General features: G+C 33.3%; 1 protein-coding gene across 1 annotated transcript; it reads left to right on the forward strand.

Annotated features, from left to right (window-relative positions):
* Nucleotides 1–30: 30 nt before the first annotated feature.
* Nucleotides 31–25,706, forward strand: LOC134232754 (CSC1-like protein 2; the record flags this gene model as incomplete). Its single annotated transcript, XM_062714737.1, has 23 exons — nucleotides 31–110; nucleotides 1,436–1,468; nucleotides 3,240–3,339; nucleotides 4,330–4,367; nucleotides 4,802–4,941; nucleotides 5,154–5,205; nucleotides 6,360–6,542; nucleotides 6,916–6,996; nucleotides 7,077–7,203; nucleotides 7,393–7,526; nucleotides 7,636–7,761; nucleotides 7,869–8,019; nucleotides 10,507–10,616; nucleotides 10,779–10,865; nucleotides 11,031–11,087; nucleotides 14,209–14,371; nucleotides 17,283–17,388; nucleotides 17,597–17,764; nucleotides 17,903–17,914; nucleotides 20,605–20,726; nucleotides 21,199–21,261; nucleotides 24,884–24,934; nucleotides 25,099–25,706. Coding segments are annotated over 23 exons (2,340 nt in total), but the record flags the coding sequence as incomplete, so codon positions are not given.
* Between the last annotated feature and the right edge of the window lie 348 nt (nucleotides 25,707–26,054).

The following is a 26,054-nucleotide window of genomic DNA, read 5'->3' on the forward strand; positions in this document are numbered from 1 at the left end:
ATTTGTATTTTATGTTGGTTTATCTAGCTGCTCATCTTGTTGTTCGCGGTGTTGAGGAAGTTTGCCTGGGACTACGGAAGGATTGCTCTAGTCAGCAGAACAGAGGAAAAGTAGGTGCATCAGATTCAGGCTTCACTGTAACTATGCCAGATAGTGTGTATAAGATGCTAAGGCTTAGGGATTTAATATCTTAGTGTGAAATTCATGCTTTGATTAATTACAGAGTAAATTAAATTGAAAGTTTTATGTACAGACAGCTGTTACATTATAGATATTCCACTGGTATTTACACTGAACGTGCAATGAGTAAAACTATTCAGAGAATTGACAGTAGCCTAGTAATGAATTTAGTCATTAGATTTATGTATACAATTATACATTTAAGTTGGACGTTTGGGGAATGCAATAAATATTTATGGGATAGGTTTTTCAATTAAACTCTTTACATAACCAAATTAAAAGTGAAAAGTAAGGGAAAAAATTCTGAAATATTTCTAGCCATTTGGAAAATTGGTCAATATATATAAATTATTTTTCCCATTGGTAAACCAGGCCGACTAGTAAAAAAAAAAGAAATATTTCCGGAATGTACAAACTGAAAATCAAAGAGAAGACGAAAATTTGTCTGGGCAAATTAAAATGGGGCAAATTGTTTTCAAGCATGTAAGGGCAAAAATAAAAAAAAAGTTAAAAAAAAAAACAAACTTGTGTATGGTTATTCATGGACATTGAAACATTTTATAAAATATCATTATTTTAGATAATTTTATTGACACGTATCAAGTACCGAGTACATGTATATGAGAAAGTACTAGGCCATTGCAAAAGGGATATTAAAGTGGTTAATGCACCTGAAATTTTGTCCCCTTAGTAATTAATATTTAGGCAGCACCTCTAATTACGATTTTTATCAGAGTATTGATTTTTGGGGGCATTTTTAGTCCATAGGAGTGTTGGGGAAGAGGAATAGTTTATAGACCGGGAATGGCATCAGTATAAAAATAAAACGCCAGCTGATATTCTCGGGGGTATATCTGTATCATTATATAAGGAGTATCTAGAGGGATAGATGTTATAGAAACAGGAAAAACATCGATAGAAATAAAACACTAGCCATCCAATAGATCGTCACTGATCACTTCCCTGAGGCTTTTAATAGCTTAATTCTCTGTACATCTGCTGCTCTAATGCTTTTATAATTGTAAAGGGTTGTTAAACAGAAATCATAATACTAGCTGCTGTTCTTTTAATAATAAATAAAGTTTCTAATTAATCAAAGTTAAATTATAAAAAACTGACCTTTATTAATATGAATATGCATCAATTTCTTGCAGAATTTTTTCTAACAGAGCAACTAAGACAGCTTTCACAAGAATAATTTTTAATGTGATATGTATATAAAAATTTTCTTTATTAATTCTCTCTTTTTTTTCAGTGCAAATTTGACAACCAACAGCCAATACAATGTGTAATAATCACTGCTTTCTTCCCCTGACTATATTACCCTTTATTCCTTTAATGTCCCATTATTTACATGTATTAATCTACTAAATGCTAACTGCTAGACATATGGTGCTTGACTTCTAATCAAAGCTCTTGGTATGCTGCACTTAAAATAGCCAATATGCAGAGTTCTTAATGAAATCATCATTCTTACAGTAGAACCAAAGTGGCATTATGTACAAGATGGGACATTTTTCATTTTTCACACTGCTTAGAGGGCATTGTTTACATCATGCATGCAGGTTTTGTGGGTTAAAATCTTCTGACCGGTAAAATAACAAAATTCTATCAGTCTAGAAACATAAGATTCATTATTACCGGTACTATATCGTTGCATAAACTGTATTGAACATCTTGCTCATAACAATAAGTACTCAGCCTTTTCCAGTACATTGTATTGAGCTTTCACCGTTATTATATACGAAATATGCATCCTTTATTCTTTAATAAATTAGAAAAAAAGAATGCTGATTTTTTTTCAGTGTAATCAAGTATAAACACGTTAAAAATCCCATGAGGATACTTCACACGATTTTGAGATTTTCAGGAACTCTTTATTGATCTTTTCAAGAACAGTAGAGCCACAATGTATAAATCATCTTATTATGGAAGCTTCCCCAGATAAAACAGACAGGCAGATTTTTTTTTTTTTGGCAATTGAAAATCCATTAGATTTCCAATTAGTTTTACAATCATGCTCAATTAAGCTTTTTTTGTTTTGAGAAAGATGACATCAGAACCACTGATGATTAATTAATAAGATTGACATGAAATATCACAAAATACTTAAAGAGAAGACAAGGTCTTGGTTTTTTGTTTTTTTTAATTTTCTATTATTCTGATTCATCTAGGGAAAAAAAGATCATGAATATGATTGAAACACAGGCACCTGACGTTACTTATTTTTCTTTTAATAAAAAAAAAATATTATTAGGTATATATGTGTATATTTTTTTTTATTAAAAGAAAAATAAGTAACGTCAGGTGCCTGTGGATTGTAAACATGGAACGTAAATGATACATATACTCAGGTGACCTATATAGGCCATAGGCCTCTTGTTTCTTTTATATAGCACTTAATCATGCTTAGATAGACTAACTGGTTTTAGAATCTTGAGAATCATGTAAGATTTTGTCAGATGTCGGTACATTGAACCAAGCCATCGTCTAAATGGCAGATTAAGTCTTGGGTTTGACTGCTATGAATATTAAATAATGGTGTATTGATTTTGGTGACAAATTCAAGGCTCTCGCATCCTTGATTTTTTTAATATGCTGTCTGCAGACAGTATTAGAATTGGCATTTTAGAGGGATTATGGTTGGTACATCATAGAAGCATGCACTCATAGCCATATGTCATAGTCTGGCTATACCAAACAGGGGGAAATATGGTCTTTGGTTTCATTTCTTTTTCATTGTATGATTTAATTATTGTCCTGACAAAATAGTTCAGAGCTGCATCATCAAGTAATATATTTATTTCCTCTGAAACATATATCACTGCATATGCTCATTAAAAGATATTTGAAAGGAGAATTAAGTCATAAATGCAAACTGCATTAAATAAAATATTGCAAAATATGATAGACAGAAAGTTATAGATAAATTTTTGTTATTTTATTCCTTTATTTTTTATAACTTCTTGTAGATAGAGATGAATATTGGATGATAAGATAGCTGTTTGGATACTGTTTGTCTTGATTAAGTATGATGTGCTGATTGGTCTCTGTTTTAGGTGGACCTCCCTGTTTTATGGTGACCATGACGATGACAACAAAAACAAAACCCAGGGGTCAGTGGAATCTTTGGATGCTCACATACATAAACATGACAGTGTATGTATCCATCAGGTCAATCAGTCAATTATAGAAGGGGGGGGGGATAAAATCACATACATAAACATGACAGTGTATGTATCCATCGGGTCAATCAGTCACTTATAGAAGGGGGGATAAAATCACATACATAAACATGACAGTGTATGTATCCATCGGGGCAATCAGTCACTTATAGAAGGGGGGGGGAATCAAATCACTTACATAAACATTGACAGTGTATGTATCCATCGGGTCAATCAGTCCTTTATAGAAGGGGGGGGGGGTTGGATCAAATCACTTAGTACATAAATATGACACACTGAGTATACATAATGTATTCAAGTGCCTCTAGAAGGTGTTAACTGGTGGGGAGATCAAATAATTGTAAATGATAAAGTTAATTTAAGCCCTGAGATATGGGGGACTGCTATTGCATCTGAATATTTTTGGGGAAACATTATCTTTTAAGCAAAATGAGGCTTGGTATTCTGCTAGAAATGGTATTAAATGCGTAACATTGTACATAAATCATTGTTCTCAAAAAACTCATTATTCATACCCTTAGGAATGGATTCACAGACAAAAATTCCATATATCTAAAAAAAAAAAAATCACGGTTACATTATTTTACAGTTTGAATGAAGACCACAGCTGTTATGCATTTAAATGATTTCATAAAAGACAAGAATATTTCTAAAGGTGAACAATGGAGTGACGTTAAAGAATAAAACTGAAATTGCTTGCATCAGCAACATATCAAATGATTACTTTTATTATTTCTTGACGATTGCTTGAGGTGTTTTGTTGCTCACTTCAAATCAAGGAGCCTTGTTAAGAGTGAATTAAACAAACCATCTGTTGAATGTAATGAATCAATAACATGAAATCATTGTCAGACGTATTGACCAAGCTAACAATAAATCACCATTATCACATGAAAAGACAATCACCAGCAGAGCTTCATATGTAGAGGGGTAATGTAATGGAGTGCTTGTTTTATGATTTCAGAATATCTGTTCCTGGATCCCAGCTTTCTTCAGAGTCAAGTAAGTCATGAATCCAGGCATCTGACGGAAAAATATGCACAAGACAAATGATGTGAACAGTTTAGACAGTAGTTCCTGATACAAATGATAACACTCAAACTTCCTGAAACTAAAATCCTTCACACTGGCATAGGTTTATTCATGGATTGTTTAGGGATATCCCTTCTAAAAATTTATCAAGATGGCATCACATTTCTTTACAAACTTGAAGACTTAAATTTCTTTAAAGTCTATTGCCTTTTACACAACCCCCAAATGCTTGTGGACATAGACCCAGAAAAACTTTACAATGTAATGTATGAATAGATTAAGTGGATGTCCAATATGAAAAGTTAATATATGATTTTACTGAATTGATACAAATAATTCAAAATACAGACCGTAATGGCCAGAGTATGATACATATTAAGCCCTAAAACATGTTTGCTCTGTAGAGATTCAGACATCTTAAAGAAGAGTGGACAGGATGCCATTCAGTATTTGTCGTTCCAGCGTTACCTGATTATTTACACCACAATAGTGATGGTGCTCTCTGTTGTCATCATTGTACCTGTCAACTTCTCCGGTAACAACAGTAAGTACTCATATAATCGTGGTAAAGGGGTTGGGGATCAGGTATTCTTAAGTTCTGTGAACCAAGTTAAGAACATTTGTGTCGTATTTCTATCCATCTTTTGGTATTCAAGACTTGTGATTGAATCAATAACATCATTCTTTGTTGCATGCTTAAAATACTTGTTGCAAAAAAAGTTAAAAATATCAAGAATGCTATTTTGTATTTTGTAGTTGGAAATGCAACAGATTTTGGGCATACAACCATTGGAAATTTAGATCCAGAGTAAGTTATCTTAATTAAGGTCATTGGCAACGAAGGGTTTCCGGAGAAAAAAGGTTTATACCCAGGTTTTTTTACTTATGAAAAAAAGTCATTGAGAGTGATCTCCCGTATGGAATTCTCTAGGCGCTGAAAACAAAGAAAGCATATGCAACAGACTGAGAGGTAAACAAAAGCACGTGTGTGTTTTTATCGGATATATTCAACTCTACAGTAATAAAAGAAAAGCAGCGATGGGTTTGTTTACATTGTGTTGAGGGGGCAGACAGTTAACAGGTCGTCATTTAGAATAGGTAAATGATTGCTGGGAAGTGCAAAGGTGTGAAATAATTATGCTGAAAGTGTTGATAGCTAGGTGGACCGAATGAGAACGATTCCATAGGTTATGTGAATGATGTACCATTAAAAAGTTACTATAAATCCTTGCAAAAATGTTTTTGACAGTTCGTTTTCAATTAAGTAAATTATAGAATAGAAACAAACAACCACTCTCTTGATTATTATGAATATTGATTAGATGTTATTACAGAAAAGGGAAGTAACTCAAAATTAAAGAACAGTGCTGGTATTTCTGTGTTTTGTTTCAATATTCGCATTTTCAGCCAAATTATATGCATGTCATCGGAAATAAGGTTTCAACAATGTGTTTTATGTATAAACCTTATGAAATAAATGGGTTTTAGAGAAAACGTATGGTTAAAAATAATATAGGCCCATTTTATCAACATTTTACATAGGAAATGCATTGAAAATTGTAAAAACATTGATTTGACAAAATCGTTAAAGGAAGGCTGGCTTGATGGGTAAAAAGGACCTGAATTGAACATGTTTGGTACCATTAAACCTGTTCAAAAAATTTTGAAAAATTCTATACGAAAACCAGAAACGTTGCCAATGTCCTTAAGAAGACCTGCAAAAAGTTATATAAAAGGAAATGAATGACAGTAAATCTTTAGTTCAACAAAAGTTTGTAGTGTTTCCATAAGATTAAATATTTTGGTTATTAGACAATATTCAGATACAAAATCTTGTATTGGTTCTGGATTTTGATAGTGTTTCCAAATTTTTTGGTAAAATTAGAAATTTTATGAAATTCTTTCAAAATGCTAAAATCATGAATTAGCTTATTTGATCCTAATTTCCTGTATCATTTCCAGTTCTCCGCTGCTGTGGGTCCATGCTGTCCTAGCCGTGGCCTTCCTGATTTTATTGGTCGGTCTGATGCGACATTTCCGCGTTAATCTTCAGTATCAGGAGGATGAGCAGGTGTCAAGGACACTGATGATCTCAGGGATCCCTAAAAACCAGTGCTACAAAAACCAGATCACCCAGCATTTTGAGTAAGTAGGATTTTGTCAATTGTCATCTTCCAGAGTGTTAGAAGTAAACCAGGTGATCTGATCTTGGTGATACTGTTGTCATCTTGGGTCACTGTCATACTTGGAAATCAAAGTTCAAATATGAAATATTGGATATTCTTGTACTAATTGCCTTGTTTGCCAGAAGTGTACCTCATTTAAAATTGCAGACTCTTAATGATATAAGATTTATACCATATTAAGCATTTTGTGCTCTTGAAAACCAATAAGTGGTTAGGACAAACTAAACTAAACAAAAAAAAAAATCTGAGCACGTGAAGGACAATTGCTAAACATAAATAGTCAACACAATGGTAGTGAGTGATTTAATATAATGAATTATCTGCCTTTTCAGGGAAGCATACCCCGAGGCGAGTGTGGTTGATGTCCAGTTTGCCTACAACATCGCAGAGTTAGTGAAACTGGATGAAAATAGGTAAGAATTCAGAACATGCAAATAGAATCAAAGCTGAAATTGTGACCAAGTCTTTTAAGTATCGTTTACTGTAATTTTAGGAGGGTAGCAGAGGAAGCTTTAAAAAATTCTAAGATTGAGTTTGAGAAGACAGGAATTCGTCCAACCATGACGCCGGTCACCTGTGGACAGTGTTGCTGCTGCTGTGCTGCCTGTGGGTGCAAAGAGGTCAGGGATACTTTTATTGTGTCTGATGTCTTAGATATCTGTTAGAAATCAAGAAACATGTACAAGTTTATAATTTGATGATCTTTTATAATTACTATGATAAACACTTTCACCATAATTTTAGGTACTATCTAAATGCTACATACATAGAACAGTGGATGCCAGTACTAATCTTGATTCTATATTTAGGTGGATGCCATTGAGCATTATGAATCAGTGGCCAAAAAATACCGGGAAAAGTGTGAGAAAGAGAAGGTGACTGCTTATCAGGATCCAGCGGGGATAGCCTTTGTCACCTTCTACACTGACCTAATGGCTGCAAGGTCACAGTATTATAATGTAGTAAAGGCAGTGTAGCTCAGCTTATTCTCAGATTTGTGAATCTTTGGCTTTTTGATGATTTATTCTGAAGGGCATTATGTTTTGTTTCAGGGTGAGGAGTGATTTTGAGGGCACCTGCAAAGGCAGCAGTAACCCCCAGAACTCCTCCCTCAACCAGAAGCTGGGGGTATGGAACTGGAGTGTTCACTATGCCCCCTCCCCAGAAAATATTTACTGGTAATGCTCAATAGTTATATACATATATGTTCAGTCAATCCAATGGAAGTAGAAGATATTGTTTAAAAATGATAGAGAAGTTACATACTGACTACAAATGATTGTAGGGAAAACATTTCTAAGTCACGCTGGAAGTGGTGGATGATGGCTATCATCGTCAATGTCATCCTTGTCGTCATCCTTTTCTTCTTCACCACTCCTCTAATCATCATCAACACCCTCAACCAACTGGAGTACCTCAAACCTCTGGAGGAACATGTTAGTACTATACATATTTACATTAAAATATAAGTATCTTCAGGCTTTAAAGGAACTGTTCTAGTAAGTAAGGGTAAGTGATTGTGATAAAATATGAATACTGATGAAAATATCCACTTATAAAGGGGAAATCCAGCTGTAGAGTGGGATAATTTAAATTAAGTGAAATCATTTTAATCCATAACAAGTTTAGATTTCATGCTTTCTAAATATTCACCAATATTTAAATTAGGGATGGCAATAGATTTCAGAATTGCTACTCACTTAACCACAAAACGTTCTGACCGATTAACCGGTTCGTTGTATCAAGATATACATTTTGACATTTTCTTTTCATATACACAAAAAAGCTTAAAAGAACTTAGAAGTTACATTCTGTTTATTATTTTATGTACATAAGAGTATATTTTATTTCAATTTCGAAAGACAAGAAAAAATTAAGAAAACCATGAATCTTGCTTGAGAAATCAGACAAGGATAATTTTCCTACGCAGATAATTTTGCATTGTCACCATAATCAGAACTTTGTCTGAACTCTCACTTTATTTACAATTTACAACGTTCTTTATAATAATATAATTTAATAGATAACGGCAAAATATAGACATACTATAATTAAAAGTGCTTAACGGTGATGTTTTTAATATCATTAAAAAAAAACACAGGACTATTTGGGTAACGGCATGATGTTATAAAACAGTAATGAACACTTTACGAATTGACCAGTTACCCTGCGATCTCAATCTGGAGAGGTACTGTAAATCACTTTTTATTCGCGAGAGCTTTATTTTCGCGTAATTACGCGAGACAGTATTCTCGCGAAGATTCGTGAAAATTTTGTCTCGCTAATAAAGAGTCAATGACTATCTCGCGAAAATAAGGTGTCGCGAAAATTAAGTGATCTACAGTATAATTACCTCCAAATATTCTTAATTATAAGATGTGTAAAAAACACTAAATAAAAATCTATGCAGTGCTTTTCTTTCTAAAAAAGAAAAAAAAAACAGAAGGGATTTTAAGGAAACTTTGCTCAAATTTACATATATTTTATTTTTTCCGACTAACTGATTGTGGATTTTCTAACCGATTAGCATCGTTCTGACCGATTAACCAATTAACCGGTTACAAATTGCTATCCCTAATTTAAATGCAAACATTCTCCAGTGAAGTGGATTCAAGTTTGTTTAAAATCAAATGGGCCCTGGTGTTAGGTATATGCACCTTGGGGGTTGGGGGCCACATTATGGGATCAGAATATGACTTGAGAATATAGTGTAAAAAAATTTTAAAAGCATCTTAAGAACAGCACTTCTTATTTGACCCAGGTAAGCATTTTGGTCCATGGCCCTCTTATTTCTTAAACTGTATAAAGCTAAATACAAGCTGTCTATCAATTAAATGTTGTAACAATTACATTCTTTTCTGCTATATTTATTTGAGTTATGTATTTTCATTTCAGATAAATAAAATTGTAAGCTTTTTGTTAATTTATGCTTTATGATATTTTATGTTTTCATGAAAGTTCGTGCAATACAAACTTTATAAAGCTTTTCACTTATAAGGACGAGTTCATGGTATTGGATTGCATGCTTTCTAATGATTCTGTGTAATACAATGCTTTTGAGGAGTAACGTTTGTTTAAAATGAAATCATCATTTAATTTATTAAGTACTTTTTACCATAATAATAGGTATCGAATAATGCTCTTATGTATCAAATATTAGTCACTCTTTATTCTATTTTTTTTTTTATAATGATTTGAAAGAATGATTTGTAAGAAAACATATTTTCTTGAAGACAATGTATAAAATATATAATTATATAAAGAAATTGAACTTTACTAACATTTACATGATTTTGCACTGCAATTGTATGCATAATTTTGCAGCATTTAGCCTTATCTTAAATTCCCAGCTAGGTCAAGTGGCTTGTCAAAGAATTATGTTATCAATTTACATGTATGAACACTACATTTACTCTTCTCTGCAAGTAATCTAGTCTCTTCCACCATGCGCATTTCCCATTTAGACTGTATATTACAATGTATATGATGGATAATTTGAGTACATGTGTACTCAAAAAAAACATTCCCGTTTTCAATTTTTGATAAACTGCAAAGCACTTTTTATTTGTAAAAAATTTTATTTTTGTGTTATCAGGAACTGCTTGCGAAATTTTTTTCTATAAGCATACAGCAAAAACCTGCATTCGTGAAAAATTTGTCTTGCTTAGCCTTATAAATACCAAATTTGGAACTTGTGAAATAAGGTTGACTCACAAAATTTGATGATCTCCAGTTTTCAAAAGTCAAATACCAGGGTAATAAAATTGAGATTTCCTAGAACTGGATAATTTTCTGACTACCTTAGAATTCCAAAAGAAAAAAAAAAATTCTGCATGCTGATACCCCATCATGCAATGCACTATTAAAATCCTTTTTTCAAGCTGTGGACTTTGATCATTAGAGATTTTTACTTTGGTTTCCAGAGTCCACTGTTGATCCAGTTCTTGCCCACCTTGCTGCTGTGGACATTCTCAGCATTACTGCCCAATGTGGTGTACTACTCTGACTCCACATTTATAGGACACTGGACTAGGTAAACATTCTTAATATTCAGTTGTGAATATTTATACTCCTGTTAATTGACAGATTTATTTTGTGTGCTTGTATAAGGGGAGAGTGGATAAAAAAAAACTTTTCAAGGGAGAAAACTATTGTAAGTGGTCTATATGTCGAATAATATTCCTGTTTGTTATAGAACTGCTGAGCACCATGCTATAATGGTCAAGTCCTTTATATTCCTGATTCTGATGGTACTTATCCTTCCCTCACTAGGATTAACGAGGTAAAATACAGCTTAATTACTTTTCATTAAAGGGATTAAAAATATAGCAGAAGCTATGGTATTCTGAATATTCTTGTTCAAGATACTGAAGTTGAAATGTATTTCCTTTTTTTTTATACCTAAGTTTAGAAGATAGTGAATTTGTATACTTATTTTATGTTGTAGTACCAAGGCTTTAATTCAGTGGTTTGTCCTGGATAGAGACTCAAATTTCCGTTGGAAGTAAGTTTGGAGAGAGAGAGAGAGAGAGAGAGAGAGAGAGAGAGAGAGAGAGAGAGAGAGAGAGAGAGAGAGAAACTTACCACAATGCTGTGAATAATCATTTATGGAACGCCAACACTGTCTTATAGCATACAACTATGCATTTATTATGTCAATTTTTCATTACGTGATGTGAACATATCTTTACGTTATGTCAATTCTTTATGAGATTATGTAAAAATATCTTTACATCATGTCAATGCTGCATTACATGAAGTAAATACATCCTTTCATTATGTCAGCACTTCATAACTTGAAGTCGAAAATTCATTATGTGAAGCGATAATGTGTTTACATTGTGTTAAAACTTTATTACGTGAAATGAATGTTTCTTTACATCATTTCATTTCTTTAATATGAGAGGTCAAAATTGCATTAGGTCAAGTGAATTGTGTTTTATAATTAAACTTATCATTACATGAAGTCAAAAATCCATTCCTTTTCGAGAGTGTATATTTTTATTATATCAAAGCATTATTACATGATATGGGTTTTATCTTTATTTTACGGCGAGAGCATCATGATGTGAGGTGAACACATCTTACCTTTATGTCAGTGCTTTATTACGTGGTGTAAAAAGTATATGACATTATGTGAACATATCTTTATATTATATCAACACTTTATCACATTATATCAAAACTCAATTCCGTGATGTGGATATATAATTACGTTACTGAGTATGTCAACTCTTTCTTATGTGATCTTAAAATATCTTTATATTGTGTTAACTCTTTATCATGTTGATTCCAAAAGTGCATTACCTGATGTAAAAATACATTTACATTATCTCAAAGCTGTATATCTGGTATAACATGAATGTTGACGACGGTGTTTTTATGACTGGAAAGACGGGGGGGGGGGGCTCCTGATTGATACGGAAGAATTAGAGGCACAAAATATCAACCCCCCTCTTTTCCCAAACATAACTTTACAATAGAAAATGTAATGTTCATTGAAAGTACAGCCCCCACCCCCACTTTTTGTTGAAGTATAGTCCACTGAGGGTAATGTAGTATATCTGACAAAAAAATTAGGACTGATCGAAGTTGGACCCCCCTCCCCGAAATAGGATTTTCGGGCTTGGAGTAGACAATTTTTTTTTTTTTGGCTTCTCAAGTTTTTTTTTTCGGGCGAATATTTTTTTCTGGCTACCCCCCCCCCCCCCCCCCCCTCCTTTCGAAAAAGATGATACGTCACGCACTGGAATTAGTAATTTTTTCAACTATTCCGGGCCAGAATTCTATTACAAAAATCTACCAATCCCTCATCTAAATCAATTGAATATGCCTTAGTAAGCATGCATGAACACATATCAGTAGCGGATATGAGAATCTTGAACCAAAAAAAATTGTCCAAGCCTGAAGGGGGACGGTTTATGGTTGGAGACCAAGGGGGAAAGCAGAGAAGCTCTCAGGCTTTATAGTTTTATAAAAAAAAGTTTTCAACTTAATTCAGCTAAACTTAATGTGAAACTAATGCAATGTCCTACAAAGTAAAACCAATAAATGTATTAATTTTTTGTACATGTAGATTTTGGTCACTAAAGATGGTAGGGCGGGATTTCTCCCTCCCCCCAACCCACCAGTGCACGTGTGTTATACGATGTGTTTACACTTTTAAAAAAAAGGAAAGTTCAAGACTGATAAAAAAAAATTATGACAATGTTCTTAGTAAGATCAGAAGTTTAAGACTTTTATCCAAAAAAAAAAAAAATAAATAAATAAACAAACAACAATTCAAAATAAAAAGAAAAAAAATTACTGCACGACTCATAATATTTGATTTATTTAATTATCAGATTAAAGTAAACGCCATTGAATTTCGACGTGACTTTAATTCACAGTCGCAGTATTAAGGCTTTGCACGTTTCAAGATTGTCAATCCTTTGTCGCTTAAAATTTTTATTTAAAGATGCCATTCCCAAATCGCTGAGATTTCTTCTACGGTAATTTTCTCTCCCGCCAATTTTAGTGCTCTCGGAACGTGGAAAATACAATCGGAATTCCTTGGATGACTCGTACCTCGCACATAACGTTTGAATGGAACGTAGCGGAGTCAGCCGAGGATTGCCGATTGCGGAAAATACGGTATGCTCATATAAAGGCCGAGGATACCCGTGTTCGCATAACGTAATAGTGAATCGACATAATGTAGTAGTGTGAGTTAATATCATAAAGAATTGACATAATGTAATGATAGGTTAACACAATGTAATTGTTGTTTAATTAAATGTCATGAACAGTAAACATAACAAAATGCAAGAATGTGTAAATGTCATAAAGTGTTGACATAATGTAAAGGAAGGTTTACACGATGCAATAGTAGTGTGGGATAATATCATAAAGAATCGACACAATATAATGGAAGGTTGACACAATGCAGTAGTAGTGTGGGTTAATGTCATAAAGAGTTGACATAATATAATGGAAGGTTGACACAACGCAATAGTAGTGTGAGTAAATGTCATAAAGAGTTGACATAATGTAATGGAAGGTTGACACAATAAAATAATAGTGGGAGTAAATGTCATAAAGAGTTGACATAATGAAACCAAAGGTTGTCACAATGTAATAGTAGTGTGAATAACTGTCATATGGAGTTGACATTATGTATAGGAAAGTTCACACAATGCAATAGTAGTGTGAGCAATTGTCATAAAGAGTTGACATAATGTAAAGGAAAGTTCACACAATGCTATAGTAGTATGAGTTAATATCATGTAGAGTTGACATAATGTAATAGAAGGTTAACACAATGTAATAGTTGAGTGAGTAACTGTCATATGGAGTTGACATAATGTAATTGAAGGTTGACGCAGTGCAGTTGTTTTGTTCTGCTATAAGGCAGTGACGGCGTTCCATACGACACATATTTGGGTTTACCACAGCAAAACATTGACACTGCCATTATATTCATATGGGAGGCGGGAGTATCATTTAGTGAGCTCATTGCAAACAGTACCTCTATAGTTTTCTAATACTATTGCATAATTATTTGAAATGAATGAGTTGTCGCTCCATTGCGGAATTCTGCTACTTACACATACAGCTTTTAAGCTTGATGATCTTTGTCTTTGCAGGTGTATATTTTTAGCAGGACATGGCGCTTTCTTTGTTAACTATGTGATAACTGCAGCTTTTATTGGGACAGCTTTAGAATTAATTCGATTTTCTGAACTCTTCATGTACGGTCTCAAGTTGTTACTGGCTCACTCTGCTGCTGAGAAAACAGCTGTCAGGAAGGTAGGTCTTTCTCCTTGTTAGGTCACCTGAGTAAACTCAGGTGACCTATTGCTATCTGTTTTTGTCCGTCGTCGTCCGTCGTGCGTCGTGCGTTAACATTTGAACATTTTCAGCTTCTTCTCTGCAACCACTGAACCAATTTCAACCAAATTTGGCACAAAGCATCTATGGGTAAAGGGGAACAAAAATTGTGAATTTCATGATCCCTGCCCCCCTGGGGCCTGAGGGGTGGGGCCAAAACCACTAAAATTAATGCAATCTTTAAAAATATTCTTCTTTACTCCTGGACATCAAGCAGTGAAACTGTTTGCATGATTGTAATCAGCAATGAGTCCTCTACCAAAATTGTAAAATTCATGCCCCTGGGGTCAGGGGTTCTAGTGCTAGGGCGGGGCTAAATAAGTAGGTAGTGAAAATGCATTATTTCTTTGAAAATCTTCTTCTCTGCTCCTGGGTATTAAATAAACCAACTAAGTACATAGTTATGATGAGCAAGAGTGCCTCTACCAAAATTGTGAATTTTATGGCCCCAGGGTCAGGGGTTCTGGTGTTAGGGAGGGGCTCTATTGATTATATATAGTGAAAATACATGAATTCTTTGAAAATCTTCTCCTCTGCTCCTGGGTATTAAATAAACTAACTAAGTACATAGTTATGATGAGCAAGAGTGCCTCTACCAAAATTGTGAATTTTATGGCCCCAGGGTCAGGGGTTCTTGTTTTAGGGTGGGGCTCTAATGATTATATAGTGAAATGCATGAATTCTTTGAGCATCCTGGTTAATATGCTAATGATCTAATTACATATTTAAGGCCAGGATTTATTTTATTTTCAGTTTTACAAACCCTCCGCTCAAGGTTTTGAATGTTCAGAAAAAAATAAAACAATTTTTTTCTTTCCGATGTCAAATTTGAGTCGGGATCGAGATTTCACATTTACGAACTCGCACTTCCGGTTTTAAGATGAAACGGCGGCAATCTCTCACCAGAGGGCGTTTTAACGCTCCGCTCCAACATCTCTGTTATCGTCTAAATTACAAGAATCTTGTAAAACGTAAATAAATTATAGATTTCCACCAAGTTGGTATTTTTTCTTAAATGAAATTAGAAATATCAATCTGTAGCACTTCTTTTGTTCTTTCAAAATTTATATATATATTAAAATAGCTTCAATATATACGGCACTATTTTGTTCTGAATTTTTACACATATTTTCATTTTGAAACCAAGGAGACAAAAGTCAGGAAATATTTACTACCAGAGAGCTTAAAACACGTAACATCATTGAGAAATCATACAAAACAATCAATGTCTAACAATTTTTGTCGACAAATAATTATTTGACAACCCGCGCTACTTTTTAGACGACAACAGAGGTGTAAGCAGAGCGCGCCCTCTGGTGAGAGATTGGAAACGGCGGGTAAATAAAGCGAGATCTGAAAGATAGCTTGGTTTAGTGTAAAATTCATCGATACGAGTGCCATTCAAAAAGTTTCACGTGTTCAAAGGACAAATAAAATGCTGACGACTTTGTTGCACAATGACATGCTGGTGAGATAATTATGTATTCGTTTCAAAAGTATCTGTCTGTAAATTATATTCCTCCCCCAGGTTTTAAACTGCCCGTGGTAGCTGTTGCATATTGCCAGCGACATTGTTTAGGTCTCTGTTATAGCTTACAGTCTAAGCATCATTCTTCAGAAAAGGGTTGCTTATGCATCAGATGTAATGAATAAATCTATGGGAGAAGTTCAGACCATTTGAGGAAGAAATTGTTAAGGGAAGAATATACAAATATATACAGGCATGTAGTATCATTTGTATCAGCCAGAAAAATTATTTTACACTTGATTGAAAAAATGTTCACCCTACACCCGCAATACCCCCTGTCTGTTTTATGATAGGATTAAATTTTAGAACAATGTCAGATTGTTATTGTCTACACATTCACCTAACACATATTAAAAAAAATGAAGATATATTGAAAGACTTTTAAAGAATTGATTTTTTAAAATATATTTTGACCAACATCACAAAATTTATATAACTGGCCCAAACTGGCAGATGATGAAATAAGCAATGTTTTACTTTCCTGTTTGTAAGCATTATGTGTCCAGTGGTAAGGAGCATATTATAATAGCATAAAAAAAAGAATGTACAAATGTTAATAATTGATTTATCAAAAAAAATTTTGATTTCCTTCTCCTTTGGGACTTTTTTATTCTCATGTTCATAACTAAACCTAAACAAAAAAAAAATGCTGGCCTTATAATGAAGAAAGGGGCCTCTTTCAAAATAGATACTTTCAGGGACACTGGGTCAGGGGTACCAGGGGGGTACTTTGACTAAAAATAAATTAATGCTTTGAAATCTGCCCTTTGATAAGCAATGGTGCCTTCTTCAAAATTTGTGAATTTCATGGCTTTTGGATTAAAACACGAACCAAATACAATCGCTGGAAAGTTGTTACATCATACTCAGGTGACCTATAAGGCCCGTGGGCCTCTTGTTACAAAATTGTTAACTTTCCATAAAAGAAATTATTGCTCCGCCTGGTGTTTCCCTGACCTTGTTTTTTGCTTTTTTTTTTATTTGTCTTTGTTGAGACATACAAGTATGTTCCATGTGAAAAGAACTTGAAAGGATTTTCTATGTGTATCTTGCATGAAATTCATGGGGAAATAGTGTTGGTATCTCACTGTGTGTTCTTTCCACATGAATTTCATGAAATTTACGAGATCAATGCACTAGAGGTGGTTTAGAAATGTACATTTCTTCCTGATTCATAAAGAGTGTGCATTTCTTATTCTCTACTCAAACTGTAGGAACAGTTGACAACTGGACATGATTTTAAGCAAAAATGAATAAAAAGTTAAATTTCACTGACTAATGATGCCTGATTTTCCTCTTCAGTCTGTGCTGTGGGAGTTTCAGTATGGTATACAGTATGCCTGGATGTTGTGTGTGTTTGCTGTACTTATGGCCTACAGTCTTCTGTGTCCACTGGTAGTTCCTTTTGGTAAGTTCTTTACCCCTTATCAAAAGACTTAAAAGTATTTAATTATCAGGTTTTGCCTGACATGAACTTGACTGCTTCAAGTGTTGAGTAGACATATAATAACAACAAAGTGACACTTGAAGTACATAAAATTAATGTCAAAATTAACAATGACGAAGTTTCATCTTGTCTTTGTTGTGACCTGAGACATGGATCCTTTTTACTTCAGGTTGGGTGTACATGATTCTGAAGCATGCAGTAGACAGATATAACATTTACTTTGCCTACAAACCCTCAAAGATAAACAAGAAGATTCATTACACGGCCATTAACTTTGTCATCATAGCCACCATACTTCTACAGTTCAATGTTGTCTTCTTCACGGCTCTCAGATCAGGTAATTATTGTACACTGGGTATGAAATTAGAATTAAAAATTTGAAGAGGGCAGTTTTTGTGGTTTGTTGGTGCTTTATATCAGTGTTTTTTTTTGTTTTGTTTGTTAAGTGTTTTGATGAAATTGCATCATATTGCAGATATAGTTTATGGTAAGTCGTGCAATGGAATGTAGTAAATTACTAAATTTAATGTAGCATATTATCTGGTGAAGTTTAACTTTAACATATACTTGCCTACTGTATTGGTGAAAGCTGATAAATTGCTTATTAATTATAGCATTCTTGTACATTGCTTCGAAATATATCTAGGCATTCTTGAGGGAAGCACATTTTAAATCTGTAAGGGATAAACTGACCTGTGGGTCTCTATCATTGTTTCTTTCCATTTAGGTCAAATGAGCTATTTTTAAGTGTCTGTCCATTGTCTAGCTGTCATCTGTTAACTTTTTATGTTTTCAATTTTATCTTGAAAGGTTTGTAGTTTTATGTAGATATGAGACACTTGGTGTAAACAAATATAGTAACTTTGTAGTAATTAAGAGATAAAGTCATGTTTCCATTGGGGGGGGGGTAATAATCAATAAATAATGGGTAGTAAAAATAGGAAAGAGTGATTTCAAAAGTATTTAGAGTACTATTGGAACCAAATGCAGGGTAATGTCTAATATTAATTACAAATGTTTTTTTTTTTACATGTATTTGTCTCGTCTTCTGTCTCTCTTTTATTCTTTACTTTTAGTATCTTTTTATCGGTGGTTGTTGATTTTCAGTCTCTAAGGTTCTAACAGTTTTTAAGGTCTTCCGTTTCCAACGGAAGACCTTCTACTGATTCTGTTGGTAAAGATTATTATTCTTTTTTTTCTTCTGCTTCCTAGACCGAAACTTTGAAGCCTCATATCTCACTCATTTCTCAACAGATTTCGCTCAAATTTTCAGAGGTTATAGACGTTAATAAACTCTATCAGAATGCTGACTAAAATTTCAAAAAGTCACTTCCGGTTTTGAGATATTTCCCTTTAAACGAAAATTTATAGGCTTTCGTTTCCAGACAAAGGCTCAGAGACGGCTAAAGCTGGAGCAGAAATTCTACTGATTTTAGATAATAGAAGGATTGAAGTTGTGCACATCGGTTTTTGTTTTTCGATTTCTCTATTCAAAATGGCGCTATATAGGGGTCAAAAATTAGAACGCTTAAAAGAACCAAAAATTACTCATATTTTGCTTTTTATCTTCTAAACTAAAAATATTTTGTTAAAATATATAGAACATAATTTGTGCAGAATTAGAAGAACTTTCAAAAGATATGTCGGAAAAGGGGCTGACCCCTAAATTAAGGGATCTAGAGGGGCCAGAAGTTTTTTCCAGATATCTCAAAAAGTATTGAGAATTTGTTATACATCAAAGAAGCAAAGTAGTTGAAAATGTCAAGCTTAATCAAATAGAGTCGTCAAATTACGTCCAGCGTTGTCACTTCCGGCCAAACCGGAAGTAGTCGGAAAAGGCATATTTTTGCCATTTTTGACATGTTTTTGGGTAACATATGTCTCTGGGAGCTTAAAAATTAATTTTCCTGCGTCGTCGTCACTTCCGGTCAAACCGGAAGTAGCAATAATGGCTCATTTTTGCATTAATTAACATAGCTTTAGAGGATTCAAAGCATTTTAGGCGTTATTTCTCATATTTGTTAAAAATGAAAGCTACTTCCGGTCAAACAGGACGGAAGACCTACTCGTTGCTTTGCAACGAGCTTTGCTCTAGTTATTGAGATATATTTGTATGCTTAAAAATGAACAATAATTAGACAAATTAGTTATCTTAACTGTCTGCATGTATACACTGTACCAGTGCTACTATTTCTTTAATCAAGTCCTGTATGTGACTGGATTAATTGGACTGGTATATTGTGTAAAATGTCCTTAAAAAACCTGAGACTAAATATATACCAAAGAAGTTTATATACCTATACCTGTTCTGCACATGTAAATTATAAATAAACTTTTCCATTCTAGATTGATTTAAGAAATAAGGTATCATTTAAAACATCTATCGGGCTATAAATACGGGGTTGGTACGAGATCAAATTCATTATAAAGCCCAAATGTTTTAATATGATACCTTATTACTTATTTTTACATTTGTTACTAATTCATACTTTATATTTGCCTGATTGTGACTTTTAACATGTGAAATGCAGTATTTTTCAAACCCAAGAGCATGTATGTAATCCACAGAACGCGCGTCGGTCCTTTATGACATCTCTGAGAAATTACATTGAACATTTATCCATACACACATCTATGACCTCTTGACCCTGTTCCCTTATTTATACAGTTATAGATACGTATTGCTTTCATTAGTGTTATATAAAGGAAAACATTTGCAATTGTAAATATTTATATATATCTCACATACTGAGGAACCAGAACTATAAATGTATTGTTGATCTTTACAGAGAAATCAGAGTTGTAAATGCATCACGTCTATTTACTAAGTAATTAGGGCTGTAGATTATAATTTTTTTTAATTTACTAATTAGAACTGTAGATGTACCATTTATGTTAGGATCAAGAAACTCTATACATACTGTTTTGTTTATTGAGTTATTAGAACTGTTAATATATAGTTATTGTTTACTGTGTGAGTAATTATAGAATCACCATTTCTGTTTACAGTGAGTAATGAGAGCTATAAATATTCTGTTGACAGTTAGTAACTAGAGTATTAATATTTTGTTTACAATCAGTAATTAAAGCTATAAATATTTTGTTTACAGTCAGTAATTAGGCTGTAAATACTTTGTTTACAGTGAGTAATTAGAGCTGTAATTATTCTGTTTACAGAGGCTGTAAACCCAGTTTTTGTCTTCTCCTCGGTGGCCCTCTTTATCTCCATTGTTATGTTCGTCGGCCGCGCCTTCTTTGGATGGTTTAAAAATCTGTCTTCAGCCACCAGAAAATATATGGTAAGGGCAATAACTCTGTAAGGAATCATCATGTGGCATTTGAATGAAAAAGCACTTTTAACACTTTTAAAAGCATCAATATATCACTAAAAATTAAAGAATAATGTGCATAAATAAAATAAAGAATTTCCTTGTGTAAAATATAAATGAATGATCTGAAAACTTAATGTGCACGAACCCAATACAAATGTATTTACTTTATGTCAAGTAGAGGAATGAAAATAAAGGCATGAATGTTGTGTTCCTTTTTAAAACAAACTATGCATTAATATATAAAAAAGATTTTTTTTGTAATCTTAAGAGATTGTGTTTGTTGCTTAATTGCTTATAATTTAATATGTTGGTCTATGCCTCTTTTACTTGTACAACAGATCATGGCTAACTTGTGATATTTATCAACAAAACAACTGTATTTAACATCTCTTTATTTAAGACAGAAGTAAGCTATATTTTCGAAATTTTAATTGTACAGAAAGATCATCCCAAGGAATCAAATGCTAGGTCACAAAATTCTCCCTCAATTGATTCTCCAGATGTAAGTTCCTCAACACTTGATTATGTGCACTCGAGGAATGCTGCTGATATTCCTCAGCTACATTGGCATTAAGCTTGAGCATGATGCTGAAATATGTATCTAATGAAGTAATGGCACTAACACTGTATACCAAGCTCTGCTATCTTAATAGAATTTTCAGATCTAACTAATTTAGACAGGTTTCAGAAGAAAAATGAAAGTTGTAAAACTCCAACATAGGGGATTTCACATTAAATTATTGTTTATTCTATCTTCTACTTGTCATGACCTGTTGGACCTAGTAGGGGGGGGGTAGTATTGGGGGGATGTAGTGGGAGAGGGGGTATTTCAATGTTGTGTATGTTTATGCCAGGTTCAAAAGTTCAAAAATCCCAGTTAGATTTCGATATTGAGAGTTTAAATCTCAGCTGAGATTCTAAAAAAAGCAAATGTGTAGCTGGTCTGAAAAAATTCTCCATCTCAAGTATCTAGACTAGTAAGCTATGTATATCATTATATACATTTGTTAGAATTAAGCAGCACTTCACATATGGGTTTTGTCTTGTCTTTTTTTCTTCATAACTCAAGGTATCATAATATAGCATCATAAACATTCAATTTGGCAAATGACATCATGTTATTGTAGACACTTTTTATATGAATTTACACAACATACATTGATAGTTGATGTTTTTGGTTGATTCCTTGGATAGCAATGTTCAGGTGGGTTGGTATTCAGTATATCCACCCCTTCCCACAGTAAACTGGTACCCTGCTCCTCGTGTTGCTTCTCTGTTGTATCATTGTGGCGTCCTCTATAGTACCCTATTGATTATAAGCTTTGGTCATTGTGTTACTGGTCATAGTACCCTGTTGACAGCTTTTGTCTTTGTGGCCTCTGTTATATTGTGATATTTATAACTTTCCTCCTTTTTTGTCCACTGCATTGTCAGAACACGGAGGATAATTGTGAAGAAAAGGTAGGAAACCAACTGTATAACAATAGTGACATACAGAAAACCAACTGTGTAACAATAGTGACATACAGAAAACCAACTGTATAACAATAGTTACATACAAAAAACCAACTGTAAAACAGAAGTGACATACAGAAAACCAACTGTATAACAATAGTGACATACAGAAAACCAACTGTATAACAGAAGTGACATACAGAAAACCAACTGTATAACAGAAGTGACATACAGAAAACCAACTGTATAACAGAAGTGACATACAGAAAACCAACTGTATAACAATAGTGACATACAGGAAACCAACTGTATAACAATAGTTACGAGGGGTTATCAAAAAGTTCGTGGACTGAGGCTATAAAATTAGTACTATGTAGTCTGTGCTTTCAAAATTTATATGGAACATAAAACAACAAAAAATAAAGAAATGTTGAAAATGTTGGCTTGATACGTTCATTATTTGCCAAATTATTATAAAATAAAAACGGCATTATATGATCACTCGGCGCTGTCATCGTTTATTTTCATGACGTCCGACAACGTCATTGTTTATTTCAATGTCCTCTTCTTCTACCTCATGCACTTTTTTGGATGAGATTTCCTGGAGCTGAGTAAGAACTTCAACCCGTCTTGTTTTTATGACTTTACAATGTCATAAACAGTGGCTTTCAATAAATATAATATTCCATATGGATTAAAACATTTGGAGAGATCTTCGCTTGATTGTGCCAGTATACTTTGCTTTTAAGAGTTCAATATCTACAACACATGATCAACGTTATTTTTTGTCGTGATTGATTTTTCACACCTTGACTACAAATCGACATTAACTGTGTATCCCTTTTCTCTCTGAATATATTTTGACATTAAAAGACAAGTATTCTGGATGCATATTATTTCTCTGTAGCCAGTTAAAACATTTCTTAGGTCTATACCATTTTTTCAGGGGCAAAACTTGATTGAATGTTGGAAAAAGAAACTCCTCCCCCCTTTTGACGTCATTTTCAAGGCCTCATTTATTTGGACTTTCCATGTAAAATTTACGATAAAATTTCATAGAACTTACAAAATAAAGTGAAAATTTCATATTTTATGGAGAAAATGTGTCCCGACACATACCTGAATTAACAGGATTTTTGGATGTCAAATGTTCATATCAAGAGAGTTTTTTTCTCAGTTACACATAGGTCGCAAAAACGTCGTGTTCGAGGTTGCGCTGCCTGGACATACCATTGCTTACAAAAACATTACTAATTTATTAAAAAATAAAATTTTTGATTTATGGTTTATTCTTTAGATAGAAAAGATGATGCTAACTAGATATTTCAAAATTCATTGATGTACCTTAAGCGGTTTTAATTTTATGGCGCTAGTCCACGAACTTTTTGATAACCCCTCGTACATACAGAAAACCAACTGTATAACAGAAGTGACATACAGAAAACCAACTGTATAACAGAAGTGACATACAGAAAACCAACTGTATAACAGAAGTGACATACAGAAAACCAACTGTATAACAATAGTGACATACAGAAAACCAACTACAGAAAACCAACTGTATAACAATAGTGACATACAGAAAACCAATTGTATAACAGTAGTGACATACAGAAAATCAACTGTATAACAATAGTGACATACAGAAAACCAACTGTATAACAGTAGTGACATACAGAAAACCAACTAACTGTATAACAGTAGTTACAGTGTCATACAGAAAATAGCAATCTGCTTGAGTGAAAGGTCATCAAATTCAAGGTTTTAAAGTTTAATACAGTCCTCAAGGAAAAGAGTTACTTTGTCTGCCATATGGGTATTTGTCATGAAATAAACACATATGCACATTCAATGAAATAAAATATAAACAAAAAGAACAACATAAGGTATATCTGTATACTGCAGCCACAGAAACAAGCTATAGCTGCCATCAAATGTAACAAATGTAAGGGGTTTACATACTCCAGTACTGATGTAGAAAATAGAAAAACTAATATGGCTTATGCCTATTTATGAGTTGAACTTTAACCTCATAGAATTGAATTGATCAGTATATCTGTGTATTTTTAAAACACTCTATATTTCTAACCCTTGTTTTGCATATCGAAAAGTTTTTCCCTCAATCCCATTGAATTTGAGATAATAGGATTTGACTGTTTTTTTTTTAAACTACAATGTATAAATTTTGGAGAAAATGTTATGAACAATGTACAATAACATTGAAATCCATGGCAAACTATGTTCTTTATGCATGAGATAACACCTTTGTATGTACTCATGTAGCATAATGATGTTTGTCTGAGGGTATGTTGCCACATCTTTGTTGGTCTTGTTAAGTAAACGTTTGCAGCTAGTAAAAGGAGGCTTATAGGGTTACTGTTTTAGTGACTGGGTCAAAGAAGGTGATATGTTGTCTTTTAGCATGAGTCTGGTTAATGTACATCAGGGAGACATGACTGACATAACTGACATAGCTGAAAGGTCATTTTCTATTTGTACTTTGTGACTGATGAATTCTGAGGTCAAATTTTTTGGTAAATTGATTTCTTAGAAAATATAGTAATTTTATGAGTCGAATACAATTCTGAATGTCCAGTTTGGATCAGTATACAGCATTAGTTCAGTAAGTTATTTTGAAATGAACATCATTCCATTACATATCATTGCAGCACTTTGTGGAACAAGAGCAAGGAGCCAGTACACCCGATTCTACAGATAGAGTAAGTGCTTTACTTTTGGTCACCATTCAGTTGAAATTCTGGCTTTGATATCAAGTCATCTCAAAATTTGTAAAAATCAGTTGTATGTAAAAAAAAAAAAAAAAAGAAAGAAAAGAAAGATATACATAGTTTAGAGTGATAATGATTATTGCATCTTATTTCAGCCTTTTGTTGCTGGAGTTCTATTGGATGATAATGCCCCGCCTTCAGAGAATGGTGCTAGCCGATTGGCTGCTTCCTATGGAACTATGTCTGGCACTACACCAGTAAACCAGGATAATGAAGAAGTGAGCACTAATGATGTCCACTATGTCCAGTAGTGGTCACTTTACACCAAGGAATCAATGTCTTCTAATCATAGAACTCCAAGAAATGTAGAAAGCTACCATAGTTATACCAAAGCTTCCACACTGAATATAAAATCATTATGTTTTGATAGAAAAAAAAAACTCTGTGCAAGATCTTCATGTCATCTGATTTTAATGAGGCATAATTTTATCAGAAAGGGCATGTTTAACACACAAAAGCAAATATGTAAGGAAGCTTTAAAACTACCTTAAAGAAAAACTAAATATTTATGTACTAGTGCTAGAATCTAGGAAAAAGTCAGGTTGATATTTGTATTACACAGACAGTGCCTCTGGTATTTAAAACAGCCAAATGCCAAAAGTCGTGCTCAAAAATAAACCTTCTGGAGTCAAATATACAACTATGTACATGAATATATTATTGTACATGAAATGTGACATGTTTGATAAGTAAACTATATTTTTGAATTGGATTTTGAATAATTGCTTGAATTAAGATAATTAATACATCAAACATGTATCTAGTTGTTTTTTTTTTGCATAATACCATACATATATACATGATATTTATTCAAAGACATACACAGCTTATTCAGGATTCTACACAAAAATCAAAACCCAACATTATATTAAATGTTTGTTTTTTTAAAATTTTTTATCAATTTTATATGTTGTTTTTTCCTGACAATTGTGTAGTAATTTTACATGCAATCTATGGCCTGTAGATTGATTGTACAGCTATATTTCTATACTGCATTAAAAATCATTATCATAATAATATTTTTAGTTTTACAGAAGCGTGTAATTCAGAA

This window comes from Saccostrea cucullata, unplaced genomic scaffold (genome assembly GCF_032062105.1).
Source record: "Saccostrea cucullata isolate Sc308-1 unplaced genomic scaffold, CSIRO_AGI_Scuc_v1 ctg7948, whole genome shotgun sequence".
In the NCBI taxonomy this organism is placed as follows: domain Eukaryota; kingdom Metazoa; phylum Mollusca; class Bivalvia; order Ostreida; family Ostreidae; genus Saccostrea; species Saccostrea cuccullata.